Source organism: Nuphar pumila, chromosome 1 (assembly GCF_984573655.1).
Source record: "Nuphar pumila chromosome 1, dmNupPumi1.hap1.1, whole genome shotgun sequence".
NCBI lineage: Eukaryota > Viridiplantae > Streptophyta > Magnoliopsida > Nymphaeales > Nymphaeaceae > Nuphar > Nuphar pumila.
Window position 1 is genome coordinate 172,922,767 of NC_143249.1, and position 26,508 is coordinate 172,949,274.

General features: G+C 37.2%; 1 protein-coding gene across 1 annotated transcript in view; it reads left to right on the top strand.

The window, feature by feature from the left end:
• The window catches only part of LOC149851302 (ribosome biogenesis protein WDR12 homolog), a 49,260-nt gene that overhangs the window by 21,485 nt on the left and 1,267 nt on the right, over positions 1-26,508 (top strand). The window contains exons 3-9 of the mRNA XM_089999917.1: positions 5,461-5,567; positions 14,834-14,869; positions 15,011-15,096; positions 16,353-16,420; positions 16,493-16,603; positions 16,703-16,834; positions 24,394-24,537. Coding sequence (XP_089856043.1) covers positions 5,461-5,567; positions 14,834-14,869; positions 15,011-15,096; positions 16,353-16,420; positions 16,493-16,603; positions 16,703-16,834; positions 24,394-24,537 — 684 coding nt within the window. The remainder of the gene's footprint in view (positions 1-5,460; positions 5,568-14,833; positions 14,870-15,010; positions 15,097-16,352; positions 16,421-16,492; positions 16,604-16,702; positions 16,835-24,393; positions 24,538-26,508) is intronic.

Genomic DNA, 26,508 nt, shown 5'->3' on the forward strand with positions numbered 1-26,508 from the left:
AGAAAGTTGAAGAATCGATCTTCCTCTAGTTGCTTGTGTCTTAATTCAATAGCTTCTCCGCTCCATTTTGGTTCGAGCATAGCAAGCTCGTCCCAAATAAATGATAGTTCGGCAAAATATTCCCGAATAGACAAATCATTTTGTTGAAGAGTCAAAGCTTTCTTTTGGAGATAATATTTGTCAGATAAGTCCCTTGAAGTATACATTTTTTTAAGGTACAACCAAGCTTCGGAGGCCCTTTTAAACTTAATGATGTTGGCATTGATCTTGGTTTCAACAGATGAAAAAATCCAAGATAAAATTTTGAAGTTCTTCATTTCCCACTCATCATGCTTTTTTTGAATATTCTTCTAGGGCCTTTTGTCTATCTTTCACCTTCAAGAATCTTAATATCTCCTTTCTCTATGATAGAAAGTTTGGGTTCGGGTTCCGATATGGAACCTTGAACGTATCCCCAAAGGCCTTTCCCTTTGATATGGGCTTCCATATTGCCGGCCCAAACATGATAGTTCGAACCACTAAGTTTAAACCCAAGGGAGAAGTGGGAGTCTTTTTCACCCATTAGAGAGGTAAGACGATAGAAAATAATGCGTACCTTAAAAGTTTTTCAAACTTTTCTTTACAAAAGTTGCTTCTAAAATATTGCCCGAAGTAGATGATTTACTCCAAAACTTCACTTACTTGAGGGCATGATTTTCGAGGTACTTCACAAGTGGCGGGATGCACGATCCTTTTCCTTCAACGAGGCTCTGATACCATGTGAAAGTATCTCCAATAAGATACTAAGATCAATACCTTAATATTCTTGATAATAAACCCGACACGAATGCACAATAAGAACACTTGTGCACAAAAGCACAACTCACAAATAACTCACAAATGCGCAAAGGCATAAAAATAATGGAATCAATTTATTGAGCACTTGGGCTTTGACTCAAAGCCATGAGGAAATACAAAGGGGAGAACCCCTATTTATAACAACACAAGAGGGGCCTTGGAGGGGCTCCACTCATAGACGTTGGAGCCCCTCCAACGGTCACAAATGCGACCGTTGGAGAGGGCCCAACGTCTATGTTAGTGGGCCCCCAAGGTACCTTTTGGTACTTTACATAAAAGAAATAAAAGAAATAAAAAAACAAAAAAAAGAAAGAAAATAAAAACAAATTTACAATCACATCAATAAAGTGAATGTGCGTAAAACAGAGGAAAAGACTAAACTACCCCTACGACTAAACAAATAGAAATATATATTTTATATATATAATAAGTAGATACATATACATATATATTAATATATGTATATGTATTACCATATATATATAAAATATATATATTACATTATGTGATTATGTACATAATTTAACAAGGCGCTCCTTCAACCATATACTTCCATCCTCCTTCAACCGAAAAGGTGTATCTGCCAGTATCGCTTGAGACTTCAACTTCTTGTAGCGTTCATCCGTCTTCTGCCCATTGATGATCCTCGCTAGTAGCCTAGGTTGAGCAACAAGGTGGGATAAACCGATTGAACCTTGAGTGATTGCGAAAGGTTCCCAAGAGGCTAGGTCTTCGACCAACTTCCATCCAGCAAATAAGGCATTAATCGAAACTTCCGGTGCTTTGCGGATGAGGGCGTCAGCCACGACGTTCGCCTTTTCTCGGTGGTAGGAGAGGGTGAAGTCGTAATCCTTGAGGAATTCTAGCCAACGCCGCTGCCTCATGTTCAATTCTTTCTGCGAAAATAGATACTTAAGGCTCTTATGATCGGTGAATGCCTCAAACAACTCCCTATACAAGTAGCGTCGCCATATCTTCAGTGCGAACACAACTGCAGTTAACTCTAAATCATGAGTTGGGTAGTTCTTCTCATGAATTTTAAGTTGTCGAGAGGCGTAAGCGATCACTTTCCCATTCTGCATCAGCACTGCCCCTAGGCCTGATCCAGAGGCATCAGTATAAATCACGAATCCGCCTTTACCAGATGGTAAGGTCAAAATAGGAGCACTGGTAAGCCGCTTCTTCAATAACTGAAATCTCGCCTCACACTTGTCGTCCCATAAAAATCTAGCATCTTTCTTCAGCAAGTTTGTCAGGGGTAACACAATCTTAGAAAAATATTGAATGAATCTTCTGTAGTAACCAGTTAATCCAAGAAAACTCCTGATATCACTTGCGTTCTTCAGTTGCTGCCAATTAAGTACCGCCTCAACCTTTGCAGGGTCCCCGAACAATCCTTCCTTAGAAATAACGTGTCTCAAAAACATAACTTCTTCGAGCCATAATTCACATTTAGAGAACTTGGCATACAAACGTTCCTTTCGCAGGGTCTCCAACACGATGATTAGGTGTTCCCGATGTTGTTCTCGACTTTTTGAGTACAACAAGATGTCATCAATGAACACGATCACGAAAGTGTCCAAAAATGGCTTGAACACCGTATTCATTAAGTCCATGAAAGCTGCTGGGGCATTGGTCAGTCCGAACGGCATGACCGTGAATTCGTAATGTCCGTATCTCGTCCGAAAAGCCGTATTAGGAATATCATCATTCCTAATTTTGAGTTGATGGTATCCAGACCTAAGGTCGATTTTCGAGAAAACTTTAGCCTTTTGTAACTGATCGAACAAGTCTTCTATACGCGACAATGGGTACTTGTTTTTTATCGTGGCCTAGTTGAGCATTCGATAGTCGATGCACAGACGCAAGGTCCCGTCCTTCTTCTTCACAAAAAGCACAGGAGCTCTCCATGGAGATACGTTGGGGCGAATGAATCCCTGATCCAACAACTTCTTCAACTGCTTCTTGAGCTCCTCAAGCTCAGTTGACGCCATCCTATAAGGTGCTTTGGAGATTGACGTCGTACCTGGTAGCAATTCAATATTGAATTCTACCTCACGAGACAGCGGAAGTCCCGACAACTCTTTAGGAAAAACGTCGGGATAATCACGAACAACATCCAGCTCACCGATGGGAATAGGCATTGGATTCGATTGGATAACACTAACAAAAAAGGCAGTGTATCACTTTTGCAAGAAGTATTGCGCCTTTAGCGCCGAGATCATCTGACTTGCTCGTACAGGTCTGGGAATTCTGAATTCTACTCTCGGAGAGCCTGGAGGTGATAAAACGATCTTGCCATCACGGCAAAATATCTTGGCATGATACTTGTGCAACCAATCCATGCCTAGGATGACGTCAAATTCTGTCAACTCAAGCAAGATGGCACAAGCAGGCAAGTGCCGATCTGCCACAACTATGTCAAATTCAGGTATGTAATTGGCGCAAACCGTGTTCTTCCCAACGGGGTTATACACGTCTAAAGCATTGTCAAGTGGTTTTACAGTTATATGCAATTGTTTTACGAATTTTTCTGAAACAAACGAGTGTGTAGCACCACAATCAAAGAGTGCAAAAGCTGCTTAATCGACAACAAGAATTGTACCTTGAATGAGATTCCCTTTTGTCAATTGTTCGACCGTGGCTGCATAAACTCGGCTCGGCTCGACTCCTTGACACTGCTTGGTTGTGCTCGTTGTTGCTGCTGATGAGGTGGTCGAGGAGGCTGAGATATGTTGCCGGTTCGCTTGAGGTCATCTGCTGCTTTCTTTCGGCAGTCGCGTATGAAACGACCTATCTTGCCACAGTACAGGCATCCGCCACTGTCCTGCGGACAAGATTGTCCTACGTGAGGCCTCTTGCACTTGGGACAGTTATCTCCAGACGGTTGTCTGGGCGGTGGATAGCCCTGCTGTCGTTGGCGCTTTGCCGGAGGGAACTGTTTATTCCCTCCCTCGGTCTTCATAGGTAATGGTGGCCGCTGCCCTTGGACGCCGGATAAATGGGGAAACCCCGATGAGTTTCTCTTATCCGCCCGAAGACGTAGGTGGGGGGTGCGGCGCTCGGGAAGAGGATTTCTTAAAATCCTCTTCTTGTGTCGGGTTATTAAAACCCTATCGAGGATGGGCCCGGGTCGGGTCCGGACCCGGCCCGGCCCTGGTCCGATACAATTAATTTTTTTGTAAACCATGGGTTTTACACATATATAAAACTAGTCTTGGTTTGGGTTAACTGAATCTACTTTTAGACAGAAATGGTCCTCAGTGTGGTTGACTTCACCTGACACAAAGGAAGCTGTGTCCAAGTGTTGCACCTGCGTGGGTGCGACGCCGGTGCGGTGCCTTGTTGGAAGAGTCCATGTTACATAGCTTCAAGTCCATTATAGAGTATTCAGTTAGTTTTAGATTTCATTCGGAACCATCTTAATATTATTTGACCTGTTTTTTTATTAGATCACTTTTTTTTTGTTGGGAAGTGGTATATGGGAAAGTTTGGTTCATGTTATGTTGACATTTGGCCCTGTGGTACCATTGGTAACATCAGTATTTGTCTGCATTTCTTTTTAGTCTTCTATGAAGGACTACTTGTAATATAAATTTTGATGTGGACTCCAGAGCTTTTTTTCCTATCTAAATTTTATTATCTTTTTTGTAGTTTTCCGTTTTTCTTTTTATAAATGGAAATTGAAATAATATTAGACATCTGATTGAAATGTTAAATCCTAAACTCTTTGGCTGGTCCTTCACTACTATGAGCATAACTATGCTTCTATTACTGTATTTCCTTTGTACCTGCAGAAAGGAAAGAACTAGCGTGGATCAGAGGGATGCATGATATGCTTTGGGTTCTAGATGGTGTTAAATGTTTTACGGATCTTGCTCAACATGAGTAGGATTTATGAACTTTAAAAATGAAATTTTTTGGTCAATAAACAAATTGATCTCTTTCTTGCTGCAACATATCCTACTTTACATCAGTTCTTTCTTCTGCATGGTCCATTCACATTCGGCTTAGTTGTGGCTATTATTGTCTCTTGAGAGGCTTGGCAGAGAAGTCTCTGTCTTTGAAAATCCTTCTTCTTAGATAAGGAAGATCTCACTAAATTGAACAGAAGAGGTGTTTTGAAAACAAAAACTGTCCTATTTATTTAAACAACATTCCCTGGAAGTAATTTTGTCTGATAGGTGTCACTGAATAACTGAATTCCTGTTGTTACAATCTGTTTAAAAAATACTGAGTTAAGCGGTTTATATTAAGTATTGTGGATTGGAGCATGACTCATTGACCAACCTAAAGCAAAATATGAGAAAGGCAATACAATCATGTTCTGGAAGGATACTTTGCCAATATCAATATCTTAATTTTCTTGCTTATCATAAAAATTGTCACTTTTGGTAAAACATAATTTCCTTTAGTGACATTCTAAGGTTTTTTGGGCTTAATAGTAGCACTGCATGACACAGGGAACTGTATGGACCTTAAGTTCCACTGACCACAATGACTGGCTATCTTTGTAGGCTGTTTGCTTTGGTTTTGGCGATGTATGCTCTTGTAAATTTCTGTAATGATGTTTTGAGGAGATTTACTCAATTCTTTGACAACATTTTCTTTTCCACCTTTCAGGAGAAGGTTCTTGACATAGAATATATATATTCTGTAGTGCCACAAAAGCAGGTGGATCCATGTTTACATGATGATTGGGTCAGTGCTGTTGATGGTTCACATCCTAGGTAAAAAATTGTTCAGTCTCGAGTTTTAAATGGCATGTTGGTGAGATTAGATTTTATGCTTTACTATCTTTAAACCATTGCTTTTATTTTATGGTCATTCTTTCATGAGAATGTGATGAATGTTATACTTTGGAAAACATATCATTGATGGCATCGGTTGGAAGCGCATATTGCATGTTGTTCATGGTATTGATGAGACCTAGTAACTGCACTGTTGTGCTTTATGGTGACTTTACATACATACAAATATATGTATGTATGTATGCATAAAAAGTTTAAGGAAAAGTTTGCAGAAATGAACATTTGATTCTTGTTTCCACAGACACAAACATGTGCATGTGTATGTGTGAGGGTGTGTGTGTGTGGCATGGAGCTCCCTCTAGAAAATCTGAGAGTCAGTGCAGTGAATCAAATGGAACAACCTATGGGCATACTGAAAGGGTAATCTGGTCAACCTTTTGTGGAATATCTAGATTTATGTTCTAGAATAAAATATTTCCCATACTTTTGTGGGTGAGACCAGGCTGCATTTGGTTCTCTTTACTTTGTCTAATTTGCATAGTTATGGAGATTAAATGATGAATGGGATGGCCAAGTGAATGCATTTGATGTTATGCTGCTGCTTTGTTAGTTTTTCTATTTTTTCCCTTTTCTTTTTTAGGGGGATGAACGGGTGTTCACTAGCTTTTCACATATTTTGCTTTCCCTTAAATATTTTTTCTGTTTGCCTCATAAATTCTGTACAATCAACGATAAGCGATTAAGTATAATTAATAATAGCAATTTATGTGGTCTTGCAGCTATATATTGTCTATTGTCAAGCATAATTAGTGACAACAATTTATGTGGTCTTGCACACATGCATGTACGTGTGCTTGTGCATGTGTATATATTTATGTGTTCTTGCAGCTTTATATTACTATCATTAAGTATAATTAACCATAACAATTTACACGGTCTTGCATGCATGTGTGTGACACATACACAGTGTGCTGTGTTGAGAAGTGTAGTACTATTTTTACTGTACATTGTGCTGTCACTTCTCTTTGTGTACATATCATTGTTTATAGGGACATTCTTGTATTTTTTCAGTTGTAAAAGTCAACCATTTTTGTATTTTAGTGTAATAGAGGGGGTCAACCCCTTCTATCTATTGTAACCATTCATTATAGAGGCTAATGAAGTTTCCTTCTTTGTTCCTCTCTTCTTCTTCTTGCCATGATATGGTATCTGTTAAAATGTATCTCCAAAATCTTGTTGTAAGTATAAATATATATACTTATATACTTAGAGATACATATACATATAATATATTATATGTATATGTATCTCTACATATATAAATATATATATTTATACATATTTTTTTTCTTACCCGAAAAGGGTATTCTTGTAATTTCCTATCTTGCGCATATTCCATTATTTTTGGGTAAGAAATCAGATGGAAGTAATTTGGGTGACTATCATGGAGTTTTAATGTAATTTTGGGACTCTCATAAGAGGCATTTGTCTAATTTGTGTCTTTGGGCTGATATTACAGTGGTGTGGCTGTTTAGTTTCTGTTCGTCTTGTTATATATATATATATATATATATATAGGCTTCTGGGTTAGTATCATATACTTTTGGCTGAGATTTGGTGTTATTTTGGGAGATTTTGCTGTGTTTCATCTTAGTTTTGATATCGGTAGCATTACACTAGAACTCTTGGGTGGAAATTTCGGATATCAATAGTGCAACATATTTTGGTGTTGCTGGGCTGTGTATTGTTTGCTTCTGTTTTGGCTGTGCCTTCGTTGGTATCATGTGTAGGTATGTGATTTGTAGTTTGGGGGTTTGGTGTAGTATGGAGAAGGAGACCATTCAGATTTTACCATTCAAATTTGATGGGACAAACTTCTCATACGGGGCTGAATTCATGAGGACTGTAGTTAAAAATTTCGACTATATTAGGGATTTTAATGGTACCAATTTTAAACCCATGAAAGGAGATGCCAATTATGATGCCAACATTGTGGAGTAGGAAAGGGATAATGCTAAGGTAAAATCATGGCTCTTGGGCTCAGTAGAACAAAATATTGCAATTAATATCATGAAGTATGAAGCAGCCAAGGATGCTTGGGGTATTTGAGACAAGTTTATGAGCAATCAAATTGGGCTAGAAGGTATCACTTAGAGCGAGAACTAAAAGCATTAAGGCAAGAAACTGATTCTATACAAGTGTTATGTTTGAAACTTAATTTGCTACTGAAATTAAGATTTTTCGTACTGATTTTGGAGTTGAATATATTAGTCACATGCATTATTACAAATAATAATGATATTTTGAAAATATTATGAAAAAACACAAGATGTTAACTCAATGCTTTAAACTTTAAAATATCATAATATTTTTAAAATATTGTGTTATTTTTAATGAAATGTAAATATCGTGATTTATCACAATATTTACTTTTTTTAACGTGAGGTTTTTAAAAGGACGTGTACAGTTAATTGCTAGAGTTATTTAAGAATTAAGATGCATTAAAAGTGGCATTATAACAACTACTAAATGCCATTAAATTCATTACTGCTCTCTCTCTCTCTCTCAATGTTGCATATTAATAAAGTCTTCATCCATCAACACTAACACTTTAAAAAAAGTAGCTTTGGAAAGTGTTGAAGAAAAGATGATTTTCTAAAATCCTTATTTGGAAATTTAAAATGTAAAATGCTTTTATAGGAGGTTTGAATTTTGAAACCAGACTTTAAATCAATGTCATTTCTTAAAATTTATATTTTACCCTATTTATTTTAAGCTTTAATTTATTTATTTTTGCTGAGATATTCTAAAAAAATGCAAAATAAATAAAATTTTGAAAATCTCATGAGGAAAATAATGTTGACAAAACTTTTTTGTTTCTACAGGCGCATGTTTGAAAGTTTTTTTGTAAAAAAAGAACAACAACAACAACTACGCCTTCATCCCAAAACAATTGGGGTCGGCGATATGAACCAACAAAGAAAATCATTCTGGGTCTTCCACATGAATCCTTCTCCTCCATTCATTTCTATCCAATGCCATGTCCTCGGTGAGGTTCAAAGCATTCATATCCTTTCCTATCACCTCCATCCATGTCTTCCTAGGCCTACCCCGACCTCTTTTAACTAATATATTTTCCCATTTCTCCATCCTTCTAACTGGAGCATCATTAGGCCTTCGTCGAATATGTCCAAACCACCGTAAACGATTCTCTCTCATCTTATTTTCAATGGGTGCAACACCTACCTTCTTACGTATCTCCTCGTTCCGAATCTTATCTTTTATTGTATTTCCACACATCCATCTCAGCATACGCATCTCAGCTACACTCATTTTTTGAATATGATGTCTCTTGGCAGCCCAACATTCCGTACCATATAGTAAAGCGGGCCTAATAGTCGTCCTATAAAACTTTCCCTTCAACCGCAATGGCATTCTACGATCGCACAACACTCCAGTTGCACTCTTCCATTTCATCCACCCAACCTTTATCTTATGATTTACATCTCCATCAATTTCTCCATACTTTTGAATGATAGATCCCAAATATTTGAAAGAATCATCCACCGGTATTTCTTGCTCACCAAGCTTCACTACACTCCCATCTCTATTTCGTTGCTTACTAAATCGACATTCCATGTATTCTGTCTTACTCTTACTCAACTTAAAACCTCTTGCTTCCAATGTATGTCTCCATAATTCTAACTTAGCATTAACCCCAGCTCTAGACTCATCAATCAAAACAATATCATCAGCAAACAACATACACCACAACACATTTTCTTGAATTGATCTCGTAAGCTCATCCATCACTATAGCAAATAGGAAATGGCTTAAAGCAAATCCTTGATGTAACCCAACCGTTATAGGAAAATTGGTTGTCACCCCTCCACAAGTGCGGACATTGGTTACTACTCCTTCATACATATCTTTAATTATACTAATGTACTTGAGAGAAACACCTTTCTTCATCATTTTCCACCAGAGAACGTCCCTAGATACTCTATCGTAAGCCTTCTCCAAATCAATAAAAACCATATGCAAATCTTTGTTCCTCTCTCTATTTCTCTCAATAAGTTGTCTAAGAAGATGTATATCTTCCATAGTAGATCTTCCAGGCATAAAACCAAATTGATTCTCTGATATCATGACAACCTTCCTCAACCTAGACTCAATCACCTTCTCCCAAAGTTTCATAGTATGACTCATGAGTTTTATACCACGATAGTTTGTGCAATCTTGTATATCACCCTTATTCTTATATAGAGGCACCAAAGTATTCTTCCTCCACTCATTAGGCATCTTATTTGTCCGCCAAATCTTGTTAAAAAGATTTGTCAACCATTCTAAACCTTTCTCTCCCAAGCATTTTCAAGCCTCGATAGGTATATCATCTGGGCCAACTGCCCTTCTTGATTTCATTTTCTTCAAAGCCTCTGCAATTTTTTTCTTTTGAATCTTGCGCATGAAGTCACGATTCATCTCATGTAAAGGAATGGAAAAGTCTCCAAGATCCTGAGCATGACTTTCATTAAATAGCTTATCAAAATAATCTTTCCATCTCTCCTTAATCTCCTCATCTTTGACTAAAACCCTTTGCGTTTCATCTTTGATACATCTAACCATACCCAAATCCCTCGATTTCTTATCTCTCATCTTTGCAAGCCTATAAATATCCTTCTCGCCTTTTTTGGTATCCAACTTGTCATAAACCTCCTTATATACCTTAGCCCTCGTGTTTCGAACTACTTTTTTAGCTTCCTTTTTTGCTATCATATACTTCTCCAAATTCTCATTATCACGACTCTTACTTAGATTTCTATAACACTCTCTTTTAACCTTAATAGCTAATTTGACATCCTCGTTCCACCATAATGTATCCTTACCTAGTGGTGCACTGCCTTTAGACTCACCCAATACCTCTTTAGCCACTTTTTCTCATGCCACCCGCTATCTTATTCCACATTGATTCTGAATCCTCCTCGAGACACCAATCTTCTTTCTTAACTACTTGCTCTACAAACATTCCTTGTTTAGCTCCTTTCAGTGCCCACCACTTAATTCTAGGATCTATCCTATGTCTATCCCTTTTGCGGCATTGTCTAATTCTAAGATCTAAAATTAAGACTCTATGTTGTGTAGCTACACTTTCTCTCGGTATAACCTTACAATCGATGCAACAACCCCTATCTCTCTTTCTAAGTAGGAAAAATCCATTTGACTCGTATTAACCCTACTTTTAAATGTTACTAGGTGAGACTCCCTCTTCCTAAACCAAGTGTTTGCTAAGATCATATCATAGGACAAACCAAAATTTAAAATTCTTTCTCCACTATCGTTTCTTTCTCCTATACCATAGCCTCCATTGATACTCTCAAATCCATCCCTACTAATGCCTACATGCCCATTAAGGTCACTGCCGATGAAAAGCCTTTCTCCATAAGATATCCCTTGTACTACTCCATCTAAATCTTTCCAAAATTGACGCTTAGTGGAATCATCTAAACCTACTTGAGGTGCATAAACACTAATAATATTAATAATATCCGTACCTAATACTAATTTAATAAGTAAAATCCTATCACCCTTCCTACGGACCTCAACTACATTATCTATAAACTCACGACTTATAACAATCCATACTCCATTCCTATTCCTATTTATTCCTGTATACCAAATCTTATATCCCAAAGGTTCTATCACTTTTGCTTTCTCACCTACCCATTTGGTCTCTTGTAGACATAAAATATCAATCTTTCTCGTACACATAACATCTACTAACTCTACCAACTTACCAGTTAAAGACCCTATGTTCCAAGTGGCTAACCTAATTTTATTGTAAAAAAAGAGGAATAATAAAAAAACGTGTCTTTATACCCCCTGAGCAGAACAACTTTGCTAAAAGAAAGAATTGAAAATAAGTGTATTCCCCTTGTTACGGGTCATGGATCTGGAGATCCAGACCCGTGATCATTACCTTCTCATTAATGGCACAATGTAATTTATTCTTTTGTAATAAGGGTACTTTTGTACCCTAATCACTGTAATAGTATGTTATTATAAAGAGGTTAATACAACAGCCGACCCTATGAAACATAGTGGGTATCGGTTTTCTCTGCAGTTTCTCTCTCCCTCTCTATCTCTCTCTTGTTTCTCAGCTTTCACGTAGGAAAGGACGAGAACATTGGAGATCTTTCATGGTACATCTGGAACTGAAATCGATCTCAAAGGTACGTCCAAAAGATCTGTCTCTTCTTGATTTTTTCTCTTCTAAGTCAAGAATTTTTTTTTCTCCCCCAATCTCGTATGTTTCCCCAATCTCGATTTCTTTGTCTCTTAATCTCGATCAGATCTGACGTTAATCAGATCTGATCAAACTCTCTTCTCTAACTAATCTGAGTTAACCCAGTTTTCCCAATTTCAATTTTTTTTTTGGTCTCTTGATCTCGATCAGATCTGACGTTAATCAGATCTGATCAAACTCTCTTCTCTAACTAATCTGAGTTAACTCAGAGAGGACTGGGTTAACTCTGCCCAGGTTTTCGATCTCAAACCCTTCGTTGAACCCCATCTATTATTCTTCAATCTGTCAGCGTGATCTAATCACGCAATCAGGTCTTATTTGATCCAGCTAAATACTTGATCCAGCTATATCCCTGATCAGATCTGACCAAGCCGATCTGACGATACCCTCATTTCTACCATTTCATTTACTATAGCTTGAAAGCATTGCGTCAATACCGAGTGTGAATTCATATTCACATATTTTTGTGGTTTTCGTATTCAGGATTCATTCCTTTCTGAAAATCAGAAATTTGACTGATATTCAGTTTCTGTTTTAAATCAGCCATTGATTTTAATTAGTTTCTGCAAAAAAAAAAGAGAGTTACAGAAATTGTAGACAGATTGTGTTGGACACACTCTTAATACTGTGAAACATGGGTTCACTTCCTACTCAGTCGGTCCTTTCTTCAAGTTTCCTCAGTCAACTCGTGTCTGAAAAGTTAAACAATGGTAACTTCTTGACTTGGAAGAGGCAAATCATACCTTTCATTAGGAGTCAGGATCTTTCTGGACATCTCGATGGATCTATTCCAGTTCCTCCATAGTTCATATCACGAGAAGAAAGGGACATCAAAGGGGAATCTACTACGGTATATTCACTAGCTTTTCTTGTATTTTGATTTCCAGGGTCATTTGTGTTCAATTTTTATATTAAAAAAAAATTCTTCTGGGGGTGCTGCCCCCAAAGACCCCCCCCCCTGGGGCGCCCCCCAGACCCTTCGCCCGCTAATCACACAGCGGGACCCACGCGGGGGAGGGGGGGGGACCCCCCTTTCTGCAAGGGCAAAAACTCTGAATCAGGCTCCACAACTCATTAGTTGGACCCCTCCTCTGCACAAAGAGGGTGCAAGGAGGGGAATCGACCCCTCTCTGTATAAATTATATATATATATATACACACACACACACCACACCACACCCCCGCACCCGCACCCATGTGACATAGAGATAGGCTATGCCTGTTTTCTCTTTACGTGACATAGGATGCAAATATTGTTAATACATTCTGCTGTTATTTGCAGGGGTTTAACTCCCTGCCACACTCTGTTTTTCTCTACTTTTGATCTAGAGTGCAATAGCTCATCACACTCACACCTTTGTAACATTCGTCTTTATGTTCAGTACATATATGTTTCTGTCAAAAAGAAAAAAAAAGGTTGACCCACCTCATACATAATAAATTAAATTTGGAAACAAACCTTTGCTCATATTTTATTTCTTAGATACTTACATAGATCAAGTTGTTGCATTAATGTTACTTTTACATGTTAATCTCATATTTTTTCAGTATTTATTTGAATTTTTTTTATTTCTTGTTGGTTGTTGCTTCATCAATAAAGCATTTTTTATTTGTTTATAATTTTAGATATTTTTTTTATAGTTTTTTTAAGTTTAATTTTTTTTGAGACTTGCGCTTTACGCCTCGAGGCTTACGCTTCACCTCAGATTTTGGTGGAGCACCTCGCTACGCCTCAACGCTTTTCACAACACTGATTGTCACTTTACTAGGATATACGAAGATGAGATCATATCTTTAGAACATGTGGGCTCAAAAGTGCAAGTTGTAGATATTTCACCAAGAGTCTTGCCCCGTTACATTTTCAATCATTCCTTTTCAAAGTTTGGATAATTTCGCTTGCATCATCTCAAGTTTGAGGGGGAGTGCTGAGAAGCGAAATACATGTGTTTTATTGTACATAGTGCTGTTGTCCCTTCTCTTTATATCATAGTTGCTAGAGACGGGTATGGTACAAGTACGGGTACGGGTACAGGTACAGGTACAGGTACAGGTACAGGTACGGGTACAGGTACGGGTACGGGTACGGGTACGGGTACGGGTACGGGTACGGGTACGGGTACGCGAGACCCTCAAAAGTTTTGTGTACATTTTTTATTAAGACATGTCTCTAAAAATTGGGTACGAGTTTATAATAGACATTGATATGAGGTTTTGGTGTGCAGTTTACTTGATGGCAGTACGAGTTTCTAATGAAATTGATACAAATATCTGAAAATTAAATATCATTTACCTTGTAAGAATGATGACATTATATATGTTTAGATAAAAGAAATGCGCAGAACAAAAGCAAAAACTCTAGCTATAAAAATAAAAATATCACATAATTTCACCATGTATAGCTATAGCAATGAACCAATGTCTCAATCTACATGTAAAAGCAAAATATTTTAAAATAATAACCAAAAAAAGAAAAACATAGAACAATCTCAAGCTAATATGGTCAATGATCCGAAGGTTGCCTCTTACAAGAATTTGTGAATATCCCATGATTTATCTTATTTAAGCGGGATACAATGCCACAACCGCAAATGAAGCCAGGTTTGGTATTGGTTTCACTTGTACAAGGGACCGGTTTCTTATATTCTTAGGGACGAGCTTCATATGCATTTAGAAACGAGTTTCTTGGCCTTTTTGAAACTGGTTTTGGTATTTTTGAAACTAATTTTCGTAGTAATACCAGGTCAGTGAATGCATTTGGTGTTATGCTGCTTTCTTTGTTAGTCTTTCTAACTTTTCTTTTTCCTAGTTTTGGAGGGCAGGTGGGTGTTCACTAGCTTTTCTTGTATTTTGATTTCCTTCAAATATTTTTTCTGCTTGCTTCAGAATGGAAGTAATATATGATTAAGTATAATTAATGATAGCAATTTATGTGGCCCTGCAGCTTTATATTGTCGGGTTGCTATGACGGCAACGGAAGGTAAGGAAGCATCAAATACTTAGTTTTTTCTATATAGGCTATTTTCGCTACAGATCTTGTGTACTTCTGAAGCTATTAATTCTCATCTGATTTATGAATAATATTACTGTGCCTCATGTATTAGCATCTTTTTCCCCACAGAATATGGAAAGACGGTGGCACATGTACTCACATTTTGGAGGGACATACTGGAGCCATTGCTTCTGTCTGCATCATCGGTGCAAAAGGTTGGCGAAATTGTCACTTGCACTTCCCTAGTTTAGTAGTTTGTTGTAATGAGATCATTTGACTGCTGTGTGTTTCCAATGGTTGCTAAATGCCAGGACCCAGGGGTTATATGCTTAAGTAGCTCTTAAACTGTCACCTTTCAAACAATTCATGTGTTATTTTGTTGGTAACTGGAAGCTTCTTATCGTACACACTTCATTTATCAAATGCATTTCCTTGCCTATAAAAAGCCTTAGGGCTAATTTAAATTCTGATGAGAAAGCTCTTTTACATGTCTTGCATCTTGCAATGTCACTGATTTAAATGGCAACAGGAAAATGTGCGTTGGGTTCTCTCTCTCTCTCCTTTTCCTAGTTTTTGAGCGGAGGACGTGTTTATTTGCTTGTAATGATTGCTTTCTGCTTTAAAATGTTGTCACCTACAGGGATGTAAGGTTCTCTAGGTCATGTTAAGGTGGAACTTGTGTAAATAGCAGGCTAAATTCTTAAAACCCATCTCTGGTTCTTGCCTTTGGCGTTGGCTCGGTTGGTTTCATGTTGGCTATATGAAAAATGACAACTATTGACACATTTTTTCTAAAGCATCCTCAGTCAGAGGAGACTGAAAGTTTGTATTTTTGTCTGTGTCGGGGTGTGTGGGGGGTCTCTGTGTTTTGTGTGCATGTGCGCATGGTGTGTGTATATGTGTGTCTGTGTTACATGCATGTGTGGTGCATGCATCTGTGAAGTTGTTGTAGTCCCTTCATGTTTCTGTTTTTCAATGTACAAATTGATAAGAAGCCAAGAAATTTCCTTCAAATCTTTGTTCGTGCATGTCTACAATGAGTCCTATTGTCAATCTTACACAGGTAGTGCCTAAAGTTCTGTAGAAGTTTGGAGCTTAATACACTTCAATAAGGCAGTTGTGCTACTAAGCATAGTAGCAAAACTCATCCGCGGCAATTTGTCAGGGATAACCTTCCTCGACATATCATGATTAATTAGGAAAAAACCGTTCAACCTTGGCATGCAAACTCCTCGTTAAATCATGATTAATCGGCAAAATTTTAAATTTAATTACCATGGAAAAGCCTTACCAGTGGAGAGGATATAATAACACTAGTTTTACTACATAAAAAATCTTAGTAACTGCCTGTTTTGGTGGAAGAATTTAATTTATTTGCTGAGCATGTTTAGCAATCTATCTTACTTATACATTCCATACATGAATGGAATTTGCTTTTATACTTGATACTGAGTACATCTTTCTTTTGCAGTCACTGAACATTGTGGCAACTTGCATGTTGCAACTGCTTCTAAAGATCGAACATTAAGGCTATGGAGAGTGAGTAAAATGTTACGGTGCTTTACTGCTTTCGGAATTTTCATTTTGTGCTCATATCTCCCTTATAAACAGTTTGATGCAGCTGATTCTGTGAAGCATCCTAAGAAGGTTACTGCATTTAAAATCCTGAGAGGGCATACATCCTCTGTACAAAGTGTCTCATCAGATCCATCAGGGCAAATGGTAATTTCTTTCAACTTTCTTGCTGCTTGTTATCATCCAATACAATAGTCTTTGGTGTCTCTATGCATTTCTCTTGATTTTATGCAGTTTATTTCTTAGGTATGCTCAGGCTCTTGGGACTGCTCTGTCAAGTTATGGAATGCAAAGGAATCTGATGCTGATGGCTTTGTGTCAGTAAAGAGGAGAAAGGTGGATTCTGAAAAAGATTTACATGAAACAGCACAGATGGAGGTAATTGTAATTACTGACTACTGAGATATTCTCTGCAAGTGGTATTCTAAAAGTCTGATGATTTCATGACTATTTTCCAATTTTCCAACAAAAATCTTCGTACCTATATTGTCATTTGACAAAGATGTGCAATAGCAATTAATTTTGCTTTTTAGGCATGGTCATTCATTTCACCATCTGTGTCCATCTGGATGAATTCATGCGTTGTTGGAGTGTGATGTTAACCATTGTTTAACATAGGTTTAAATGTAACTTCATAAAAAGCATCCAGAGTGATAGCAGAAAATAATCAAATACAAGGAGGGAAATCCATGACCAAACCAATTCTGACCCTCAACAAAAACACAAGTTTATTCTATCATCTTTACCAACAATATGTATTTTTTTCATAAGAGGATGATTAATATGGAATTCTGAAATATGAAATCTATGATATCATGAACATGAAATACTAGTTGTTATCACTAATATAAAACTAACAGGAGGCTGCTATGGAAATCCTGCTGTTATGGCTAGTCTCATCACTAACTCTTGGATGCAGTATTCGGGCCTCAAGTATCTTGTTTCTTGAACAGCTACATAAATGGCCATTTTAAATGTTTAAACTTTAAAGTATATAATAGCATATTTGACAGAGGAAAATATGCTCTGTGGAGGCTGCCTTCTTCATCAATGGGCTACAGCTTGGCCTGTGAAAATTCTGTTGGTCAACCAATGTAGTTAGAAAATTCATAAATTGATCTGAAGTTATTCACAAGGGAGAGGTTATCTTGGGACAAAGCTGCTTTTGTTGCCTTGCTATGATCTGCCCATTATAACTGGTGGAAATAATTGCTATTTGTCCTATACAAGATTTTTTAATGCTTTCTGTTTATTCTTTAGTACTAAGGCAAGTTTTATACCTTGAGGTTATGCATCTTTTCTAACGTTCCTATCTCTATACACAGTGGTTTTCGTAGACTGTTGTTGATGACAAGAGGATGCTGCTTTGTTTATATATGCTGATCTTATGCTTAAGTGTGCATTGGTTGTTGATCTTTTTGGGTTTCTGCTAATTATGCACTCCGCAATTACAAGTTTACTGTTCACATGTAAGTATATGTGGTTCTATTTTTACATCCTATATTCCCTTCATGGTGTCAGTACTCAACAGATTCTGAACAGTGTTCATGCTTATTGGACATTAGGGCCAGTCTGATGTTTATCCCACATTGAGTATTTTAATTACGTTCCCTGTTAACTGTCATGCTAACTTCCTTGGTATGGATCAGTAATGTCAACATGCATGTAAATTTAAGTCATTAATATTATAAAAAAATCAGACAATTTATCTGAAGAAAGATTCTCATTTGGTTTTGTATTTCTCATAAGAGTACATTTTAGAACCTCAAGATATCTTAATTTTGATCTTTAAGGTAGTAATTGGATACTAAACATGAATATCCATGTACTAGAGTTTCTAGCACAAAGCAAGGACAGGAAACCATAGTTACCAGGAAATGAAATGGGTGTGGAAGCGATTCGAGAAGTGGAAGCGGGGAAGCACACTATTTTGAAATGCATAAAGCGGGAAGCGAAAAGAGGAAGCGCCAAGAAAGTGAAAGGAAAAGCGACACAAAAATGAATTTGGAAGCAATATTCTCTAGCTAATCTATATGAATTTATTTATTAAATCTCATGAATCATAAACCAATAAAAATTAAAGAACAACAGATAATGGTAACAAAATGTTTTATAAACCTTATTCTCTAATTCCTCCATTTCTTCCTCTTGGCATGGGCCAAAGACCGACATCATAAAAATGGCACCACACTACCAACGCCAAAAAAAACGTGTGCCTGAGAGAGAGAGAGAGAGAGAGAGAGAGAGAGAGAGAGAGAGAGAGAGAGAGAGAGAGAGAGAGAGAGAGAGAGAGAGAGAGAGAGGCTCCTCTTTTGTTCTTCCCGTAGAGATAATCCTTCATTTTGCTAAAAGCCCTAGGCCAATGAGATAAAAAAGTGCCTGCAAATTGCTGGTGGTAATCATCACTTCTTGGCTCCTCGTATTCATCAATGGCGTGTCTGACTTTGTTTCGTTTCGTTCCTGCGCTTTTTTGAACTGAAGGTGGAAAATTGAAAACCCCAAATGAAACGAAGATGTAAGTCTCCTCCTTTCTTGAATTTTTGGTAATTCCTAAGTTACCAGAAAAATCCCCAAACCCCATGAAAAATCGTATTGAATGCTCTTTAAAATGAAGAAATCCCAAAAAAAGAAAAGGAAACACATTTCCTTGTAGCAGAAGTGCGTTTCCCATACTCTTTGAATGTTTCCACAAATTACAGAAACATGGTTCTTAGTTTGAAGAAACACTGTTTCTTTTGTTTATGAAGCGTGGTTCCAAATATGAGAAGGTTTCCCCATCACTTCCCCTCTTTTGGTATGAAGTTACCTGTTGGTATGTCAGATCTAAAGGGCAAGTGTGTAGAGCATTTTATGGGAAAATGTGAGGATTACATATAACATTTTATTGTCTCAAACAAGTTTCTAGAGCTTTGTTTGAGAAGTTCAATACTACTGTGAGACAACTTGGATTTACTCAAAGTTACCATGTCTTAGCTATGTTTTTGTTCTCGCCTCCTAGAGGACAATGTTTACTTTTATTTTATTTGGATGATCATCACAAGTGATAATACTAGTATGATAGCCAATGCAAAACAAAAGTATGGTGAGTTGTTTGAGATGAAGGATTTGGGAGTGTTGCACTATTTTGCTGGCCTTGAGGTTGCATACTTATTGTCACATTACAAATGTGCAGCAGATTTGGTATCCTGAGCGAGACTGATTGAGGATATGAGACATGTTGAGACCCCATTGAGGCAAATGCTAAATTATGATTGACAGCACCCGATGATCCGACAACATATCGGTAGTTAGTTGGGAACCCCATCTAACTAACAAAATCGAGACTTGACATTATGTATGTTGTACACCTGGTTAGTTATGTAGTCAAAATCCCCGACTAGGCCGCCTAGTCCCTCTAGGCTAAGTAAAACGCCTAGGCTTTGAAATTCCTAGGTGGGTACCTTAAAAGGTACCAATTTTGCCGACTAGGCAGCGACTAAGGTGCCTAGTCGGTGACTAAGCTGCCTCCGCCTAGGCATGATGGCAATTTAGTTATTTCTTATTCATATATATATATATTGTTATTTTTTTGTATATATATAATTGGTAGTACTTTTCTCAAAGGCATTTTAAAAAGATATTTTCAATGAAAATTGTCAGTGTAAACCGTTCACCAAATTATAAATACCGGCTCACACTAGTGGTGAAATCTGGGTCGAACACAGGAAACATGATAAAAACTTTGTACTCCAAACAGAACACACTCTTTATTGCCTCAAAAGTAAAATAAAAAATGTAAAACAAACGCGCAATCAAGCTTATTACAAACGTGCGTGCGTAAATAAAAGTTAATACAACTCAAAATAATAATTTGGCCTAATGCCCTAATATAAAAAAACAAGAAAATAAAAGTAGTCTTCTACTGCTCGAGGACAAGCTCGTATTGCCCGTGTGTATAGGAATGTTTCGATGCATTCACCTCAGTCCACACTCCACCGATATTTTTTAAGCTCGAGACCATCACCTGTGAAACACAAGAAAAACACAACAAGAAACACAACAAGAAACACAACCTAGACTATACTACTTGACTACGATAAGTAACAATAAATCAACTAAGCTAATCTAGGCTAAGACAATGAACCAAAACAACTACTCTAAGTAAAACAATTAAAACTAAACCAATCAAATAACCTAAAATGTATTTAACCTAATATAACCTAGCTCTAACTTAATCAACATCAATTTACAATAAGAACTACCAACTATTAAACTAAAGACTAATTAAGAACAATCAAAACAAAACACCAACTTAAACTACACGTCTACTTGCCCCAACTATACTCAATGAAACTTAAGAAAAACCAGAACTTACCCTCTGTTTTTCTGATGAAAAATAGACCAGACACACACTAATCTAACCTGCCCACTTTCGGCTTGCCAGAAAAAGCATTGAGAGAGAGAGAGAGAGGCGGAGGAGGGCTATGTGCTCTGCCTCTGTCTGAACAAAACAGGAACGGGAAGATGGTGTTTGACACCCTCTCTCCCTTGATGAGCAGAGCCACCACTGTTGATGGCTCTGGTTCTTCGGTAGTCTTAAAAAAAGGGGGCAGCGAAAGAGCGAAGGGGGCAGGCGGCTCCGACGAAGGGAGAGGGAGAGAAAGCAGGAGGGGAGACACCCCTCCTTTGCCTGGGGTTAACAGGGAGACGAGAGAGGACAAGAGGCTCGACGTCCTCCTGCGGTTCATTAATCAGAGAGGGGCAGGAGGCCGACGCCCTCCTGTTGGCAACCGACGAGCGAGAGGGAGGGATCTTGGCGGGGGGGTCGGGTCGAGCAAAGATAGACGAGAGAGAGGGTTTCCGTTTCAATAGAGAGAGAGAGAGAGAGAGAGAGAGAGAGAGAGAGAGAGAGAGAGAGAGAGAGAGAGAGAGAGAGAGAGAGTTGCCTACCTGCAGGGTCAGGCAACTCCGACGAAAGGAAGCTCGACGAGAGGGTATCCCGACAGGGGTCGTGCACCGGCGAGAGGTCCGGTGTCGCAACGACGAGGGAAATGAGAGTGAGGGTTGTGCAGGGGAGGAGTCAGTGTTGTGATAAAAAGAACCCGCCCCTGGGGGGTTTAAATAGAACACAGGGGGGGGGGATGGACTCGGATCGAACCTGGATAAAAAACTATTATTATTTTTTTCTTTTTGAAATTTATGAGTCTAACAATAGTTCGATACATTAAAAATTGTATATCTAAAGGGTTATTCTTATCTTCCTCATTATTAAACCTTATTGCATATATTGATTCTGACTGCAGAGGAGATCCCAATAATCAACACTCAACTATGGGATTTTGTGTATTCTTAGGTGATTACCTTATATTTTGTAAAAAACAACAGGTGTCATTGTCCTCTACAGAAACTGAATATAGGGCGATGACTCCCTACTTAAAGATATGATAATTGATGTTTCAAAACCTTCAAAGTTATGTTGTGATAACAAAAATGCCATATATATAGCCAACAATCATACATTTCATGAACAAACAAAGCAAATTGAAATAGATTGTCACTATATTTGGGAATAACAATTAAATGGGACGATTGATTTAACATATGTTCCATCTGAATTTCAGATTGCGGACTTCTTTACAAATGCTCTTCCTTTGCCACACTTTTTTTTTCTTCTTAACAAATCACCGTAAGTTTGAGGGGGAGTGTTATATATATGTGTGTGTATTTGTATACATATATATGTATATATTTATTTTTGTATATGTAAACCGAAATACCCATTAGGGGTATTTCAGTAATTGTACATTGTAATAGGAGTCAGCCGAATAGGGGCTGATTTTCTTTTCTTCTTTTTTCTTTGTCTATTTTGTTTTTTATTTCATTTTGTAATGACTTTTGGGGTATGCCAACTACCGTTGGGGGCTAGCCCAATGACTAGTTGGTCTGCCCCCACTCTCTCTTGTGTGGTTATAAATATGGGGTTTTCCCTTGTATTCTACAATGCTTTTCTAAGCATTTTTATGATTCAATACCTATTATTTTTACATTGTGTTTTCTTTGTGATTTGTGTTTGACAATTATCTTCTTTGTGAGATTGTAATTGGTTTATTAGTGCCCCTTTTGTGTTTGTGCACTTTTGTAGCCCTTTAGTGGATTGTATTTGTGCACACCTTGTTTCATTTCACATGGGTGCTCCTAGTTCTTTAGCCAGCAGTCATGAGGATCATTCTACATATTAGGATACTATGCACTATGTATTGTTTTTTCTATTTTCCTTCTAGTTGAATTTGACTGCATATTTTGGAGGATGTAGTAAAATTTGACATTTCACCATAGACTCTTGTATCTTAAGGAGCAATAAAGAGTTGTCTTATCTAAGGCAGAGTATCATGCCATTGTCCAGACCAAGGTTTTAAGTATCATATCATAACCTATATCGGACATGCCCAAAATAAGATAACGAATCGTACCATATAGTAAAAAATTGTAAATTTAAAAAAAAAATAAAAAATTCTAAAAAAAATAAAAAATAGCAAAAATTCTAAAAAATCATAACGCACTAAACAATGATGAAATGCACAAGATTCAACCATAAAATCACATATTACATATCAAAACAATTATGTGCTATGAATGGCATGCATAAGACATCACACATTAAATAATCAAGATAATATGCTGTAAATGGCAATCTCACAAAAAAATGCAAACTATGAAATGATATGAATATTAAATAACGAATCTAAGCTAATAAGTCACAAGATTCATAATAATGTGTGTTTACATAAACAAAAGAAAACACAATGTTTTTTTAATGCTTAAAAATTTTACATAACTAAATTTTTTAAAATTTCAAACAAAAATGAATTAGATAATGTCAATCATTGAGTATCATCAACATCATCTTTTTTCTTGAAAAAAAATCTCTCTAGATCAATCTTAAGCTCTTTAGGGATGAATATGAACTAGCCCCAAGGGGCCTTATATGTTTTCGAAAAAAATTGAAATAACTGCATTTAAACTGTATTTATAGTGTATCTTAAGATACGGCCGGTATCGTAGTGTATCGTAAGATACAGGGGCATATCATAAGATACGGCGGTGTATTGTACACACCCATATCGAGATACATTTGTGTATCATATCACAATACCCCATAGTAACGATACGTATCCTACCACTTCGTACGATACAGTACAATACATACAACATTGGTTTAAGCAATAATTGGATTGTGCTTAGGGGCAGTTTCAATATTTTACACTTGGATTGTATATAATGGTGCATATAAATTTCCTCTAGGACTTATTCTAGTCATTTAGGTAGCTTTGGATTTTTTTTTGGACTTATTTATTCATGTATATAATGGTTATTTGTTTTGGACCTTTGGTCAACTTCATAACATTGTTTTCCAGCTTGTAAAAAGCAGTCAAACAAAAGGGTCAACCCCTATGTGTATATTCTCTCAAAAGGTTCTTCCTCTCCTATTTGTGTGTTTTCCTCCTAGCTTGAAGACCCTCTATTGTACAATTCTGGATGCAGCAAAAGGTGTGCCTTTGCAAGGGCAGATGTGTTAGGACTTAGTCATATCCTAGTTTAAGATGAGGACATGATCCTTTAATACTGCTGATATGACTACTTTTTGCTCATTATGGTTATCTATCTACTCTAGATTAAAAAGCTGGTCAACAATGTTTATCAATATGTAACATCCGATGTATAGCATGAATTTAACCTCGTGTGTGTGTGTGTGTGTGTGTGTGTGTGTGTGTGTGTGTGTGTGTGTGTGTGTGTGTGTGTGTGTGTGTGTGTGTGTGTGTGCTGACTCTTGTAAATTTCCCATCCCATTCTTTAAGTTTATTTTCAGTTTGTATGATCTATATGTTAGCTAAGTTTCTGTCATAAACTATAGGTTGTTTGTTTCCCTTTATGCTGATGATACCTCATTTGATTTTCAGGGGGATGCAGTCTCAACATTCTCAGGTCATACACAATGTGTTTCTTCTGTTGTCTGGCCAGCACAAGAAACAATTTATTCAGCATCATGGGATCATTCTATCAGAATATGGGATGTTGAAACAGGCAAGGATTCCATGAGCCTGGTAGGTTTTCTAATGCTTACCAAACCCGTCATCCTTCAGTCATGGTAGTGCGTGCATATCCTGTGTTGACACAACACGATACTTGGACACATCATAACACTTTATGTAGTCACACCAGTGATGGACACAATCATCATTGTTTCATTAACTTTATCTATTTTCTTTTATGATCTTGATTACTTATTCTGTAGTCACTTGCATTCTTTTTCTTCAATTTGTCATCCAACTTAATTTTATTATTTGATGATTTTAATTATAGTGATTAGAAATGTTGTTCAAGAGCTTGCACTTGAGATGACATTCATGTTTTATTGCCTTTGGTTAAGAATTATATATATACATACATCTCTCTCTCTCTCTCTCTCTATATATATATATATATATATATATATATATATATATAGAGAGAGAGAGAGAGAGAGAGAGAGAGAGAGAGAGAGAGAGAGAGTTAATCTTTGGTGCTACTGAAGGCACAAAACTATTGAGTATAAATCTTCACTTTTTTTTTGTAGATCCAATCTTTTTGGGTGTAATCTACAAGTTTTTTTAATAGAAAATGAGTTTTGAACCATGTGATTGTGACATGTAAGCAGGTTTTTAAGGGCTTAAAAAGTGAACGGTCCACAATGCATTAAAATTTCACGACTCAAAATATTCATATTTTTAGACGATCCAATGTTTGATCCTCAGCAAACAAACCATGCTGAACACATCTACATGGTCAGATTGAGTTTATAAAACTCGAACCTATGATTTCTAGTTCAATAGTTCTGTGCCATGAATAACACAAAACAAACCAGGCTTCTGAAGGTTATTTTTTCCATGTTTTTTTCTCAAATCTGACCGTACATATGTGTTCTACATGCTTAATTTGATATGAATGGCATCTTGGATCATCCGAATATGACACATGGGTAGGTTTTTGTAAGGTTTAAAACCAACAATCTAATTTTTTTTTTGTAAATGTTCAAGTTTAAAAATTCACATATTTTAATTGAAAAAACACAATTCAAGTGTCGTTTTCTAGCAAATCGACTATGTCGAACACATCTGCATGGTCAGATTTGCGAAAAAACACTCCAAAAACCACCGTCGGCTCATGGTGAGCACCTACAATAACGCCCCAAAATCCCGAACTTGTAACTTTTTAGAAAAATTTGAAAACCTTGAAAAATTCCCTTTTTCAGAGTTTTAAAATAGCAGTTCAGCGAAAAATGGTATAAAATAACAAGGCGACGGACTTTGGGCGCATTACAGGCGAACCTTCCTTTACTCAACAGATTTGAATCTTTGTACAATAATAGAAACCATATAGATTCAAAATGAGGTTTTTGATAATTTAGAGTTTATACAAAAGCGAAATTTCCTGAGGAAACCCTAATACAAAATTTACAAAAAGGACGTGTTCAGGAACAAAATGCCAGAGAAATAGTGGGATCTTGATATCATCTTGTCATTGCGCCAACGCTTGCCGTTTTAACCTAATCATCACCTGTACCCATGAAACGAGTTTGATTGATGAAAATCTGGTAGGTGCATAGATATAACAATTTAGAATAAGTCTAACACGTGCGTTGTTCTATTCGTTATATGTAATTTAACGTAAGTAAAATAAACATGATAGCTTTGTTTCGATATTAATTGTCCTGAGGATACGCACGGGAGAAACGTAGAAACAACTGAGACTACCCGGGGGTTTGTTGTTCTTTGTATTTTGATACCCCAGACAACTAGCTGAGTCCGTTCCAAAAGAGACGACCAATGTTCGAGAGAGAATTCTCAGAGGTATTCGTCGCAAGAGATGCATCCAACTTCTGCAGAAGTCCATGAAAACTACCATCTAGGATAATTTTTGGTAAGCCCCGTCCCCTAACTCTGATGATCAGGGACACCGAGTCAATTGCTACTCGAGGAGCGTAGTTGTTAACAACCTGTCCATCAGAGTTTTTGTACCATCCCATCCTTTCTCTT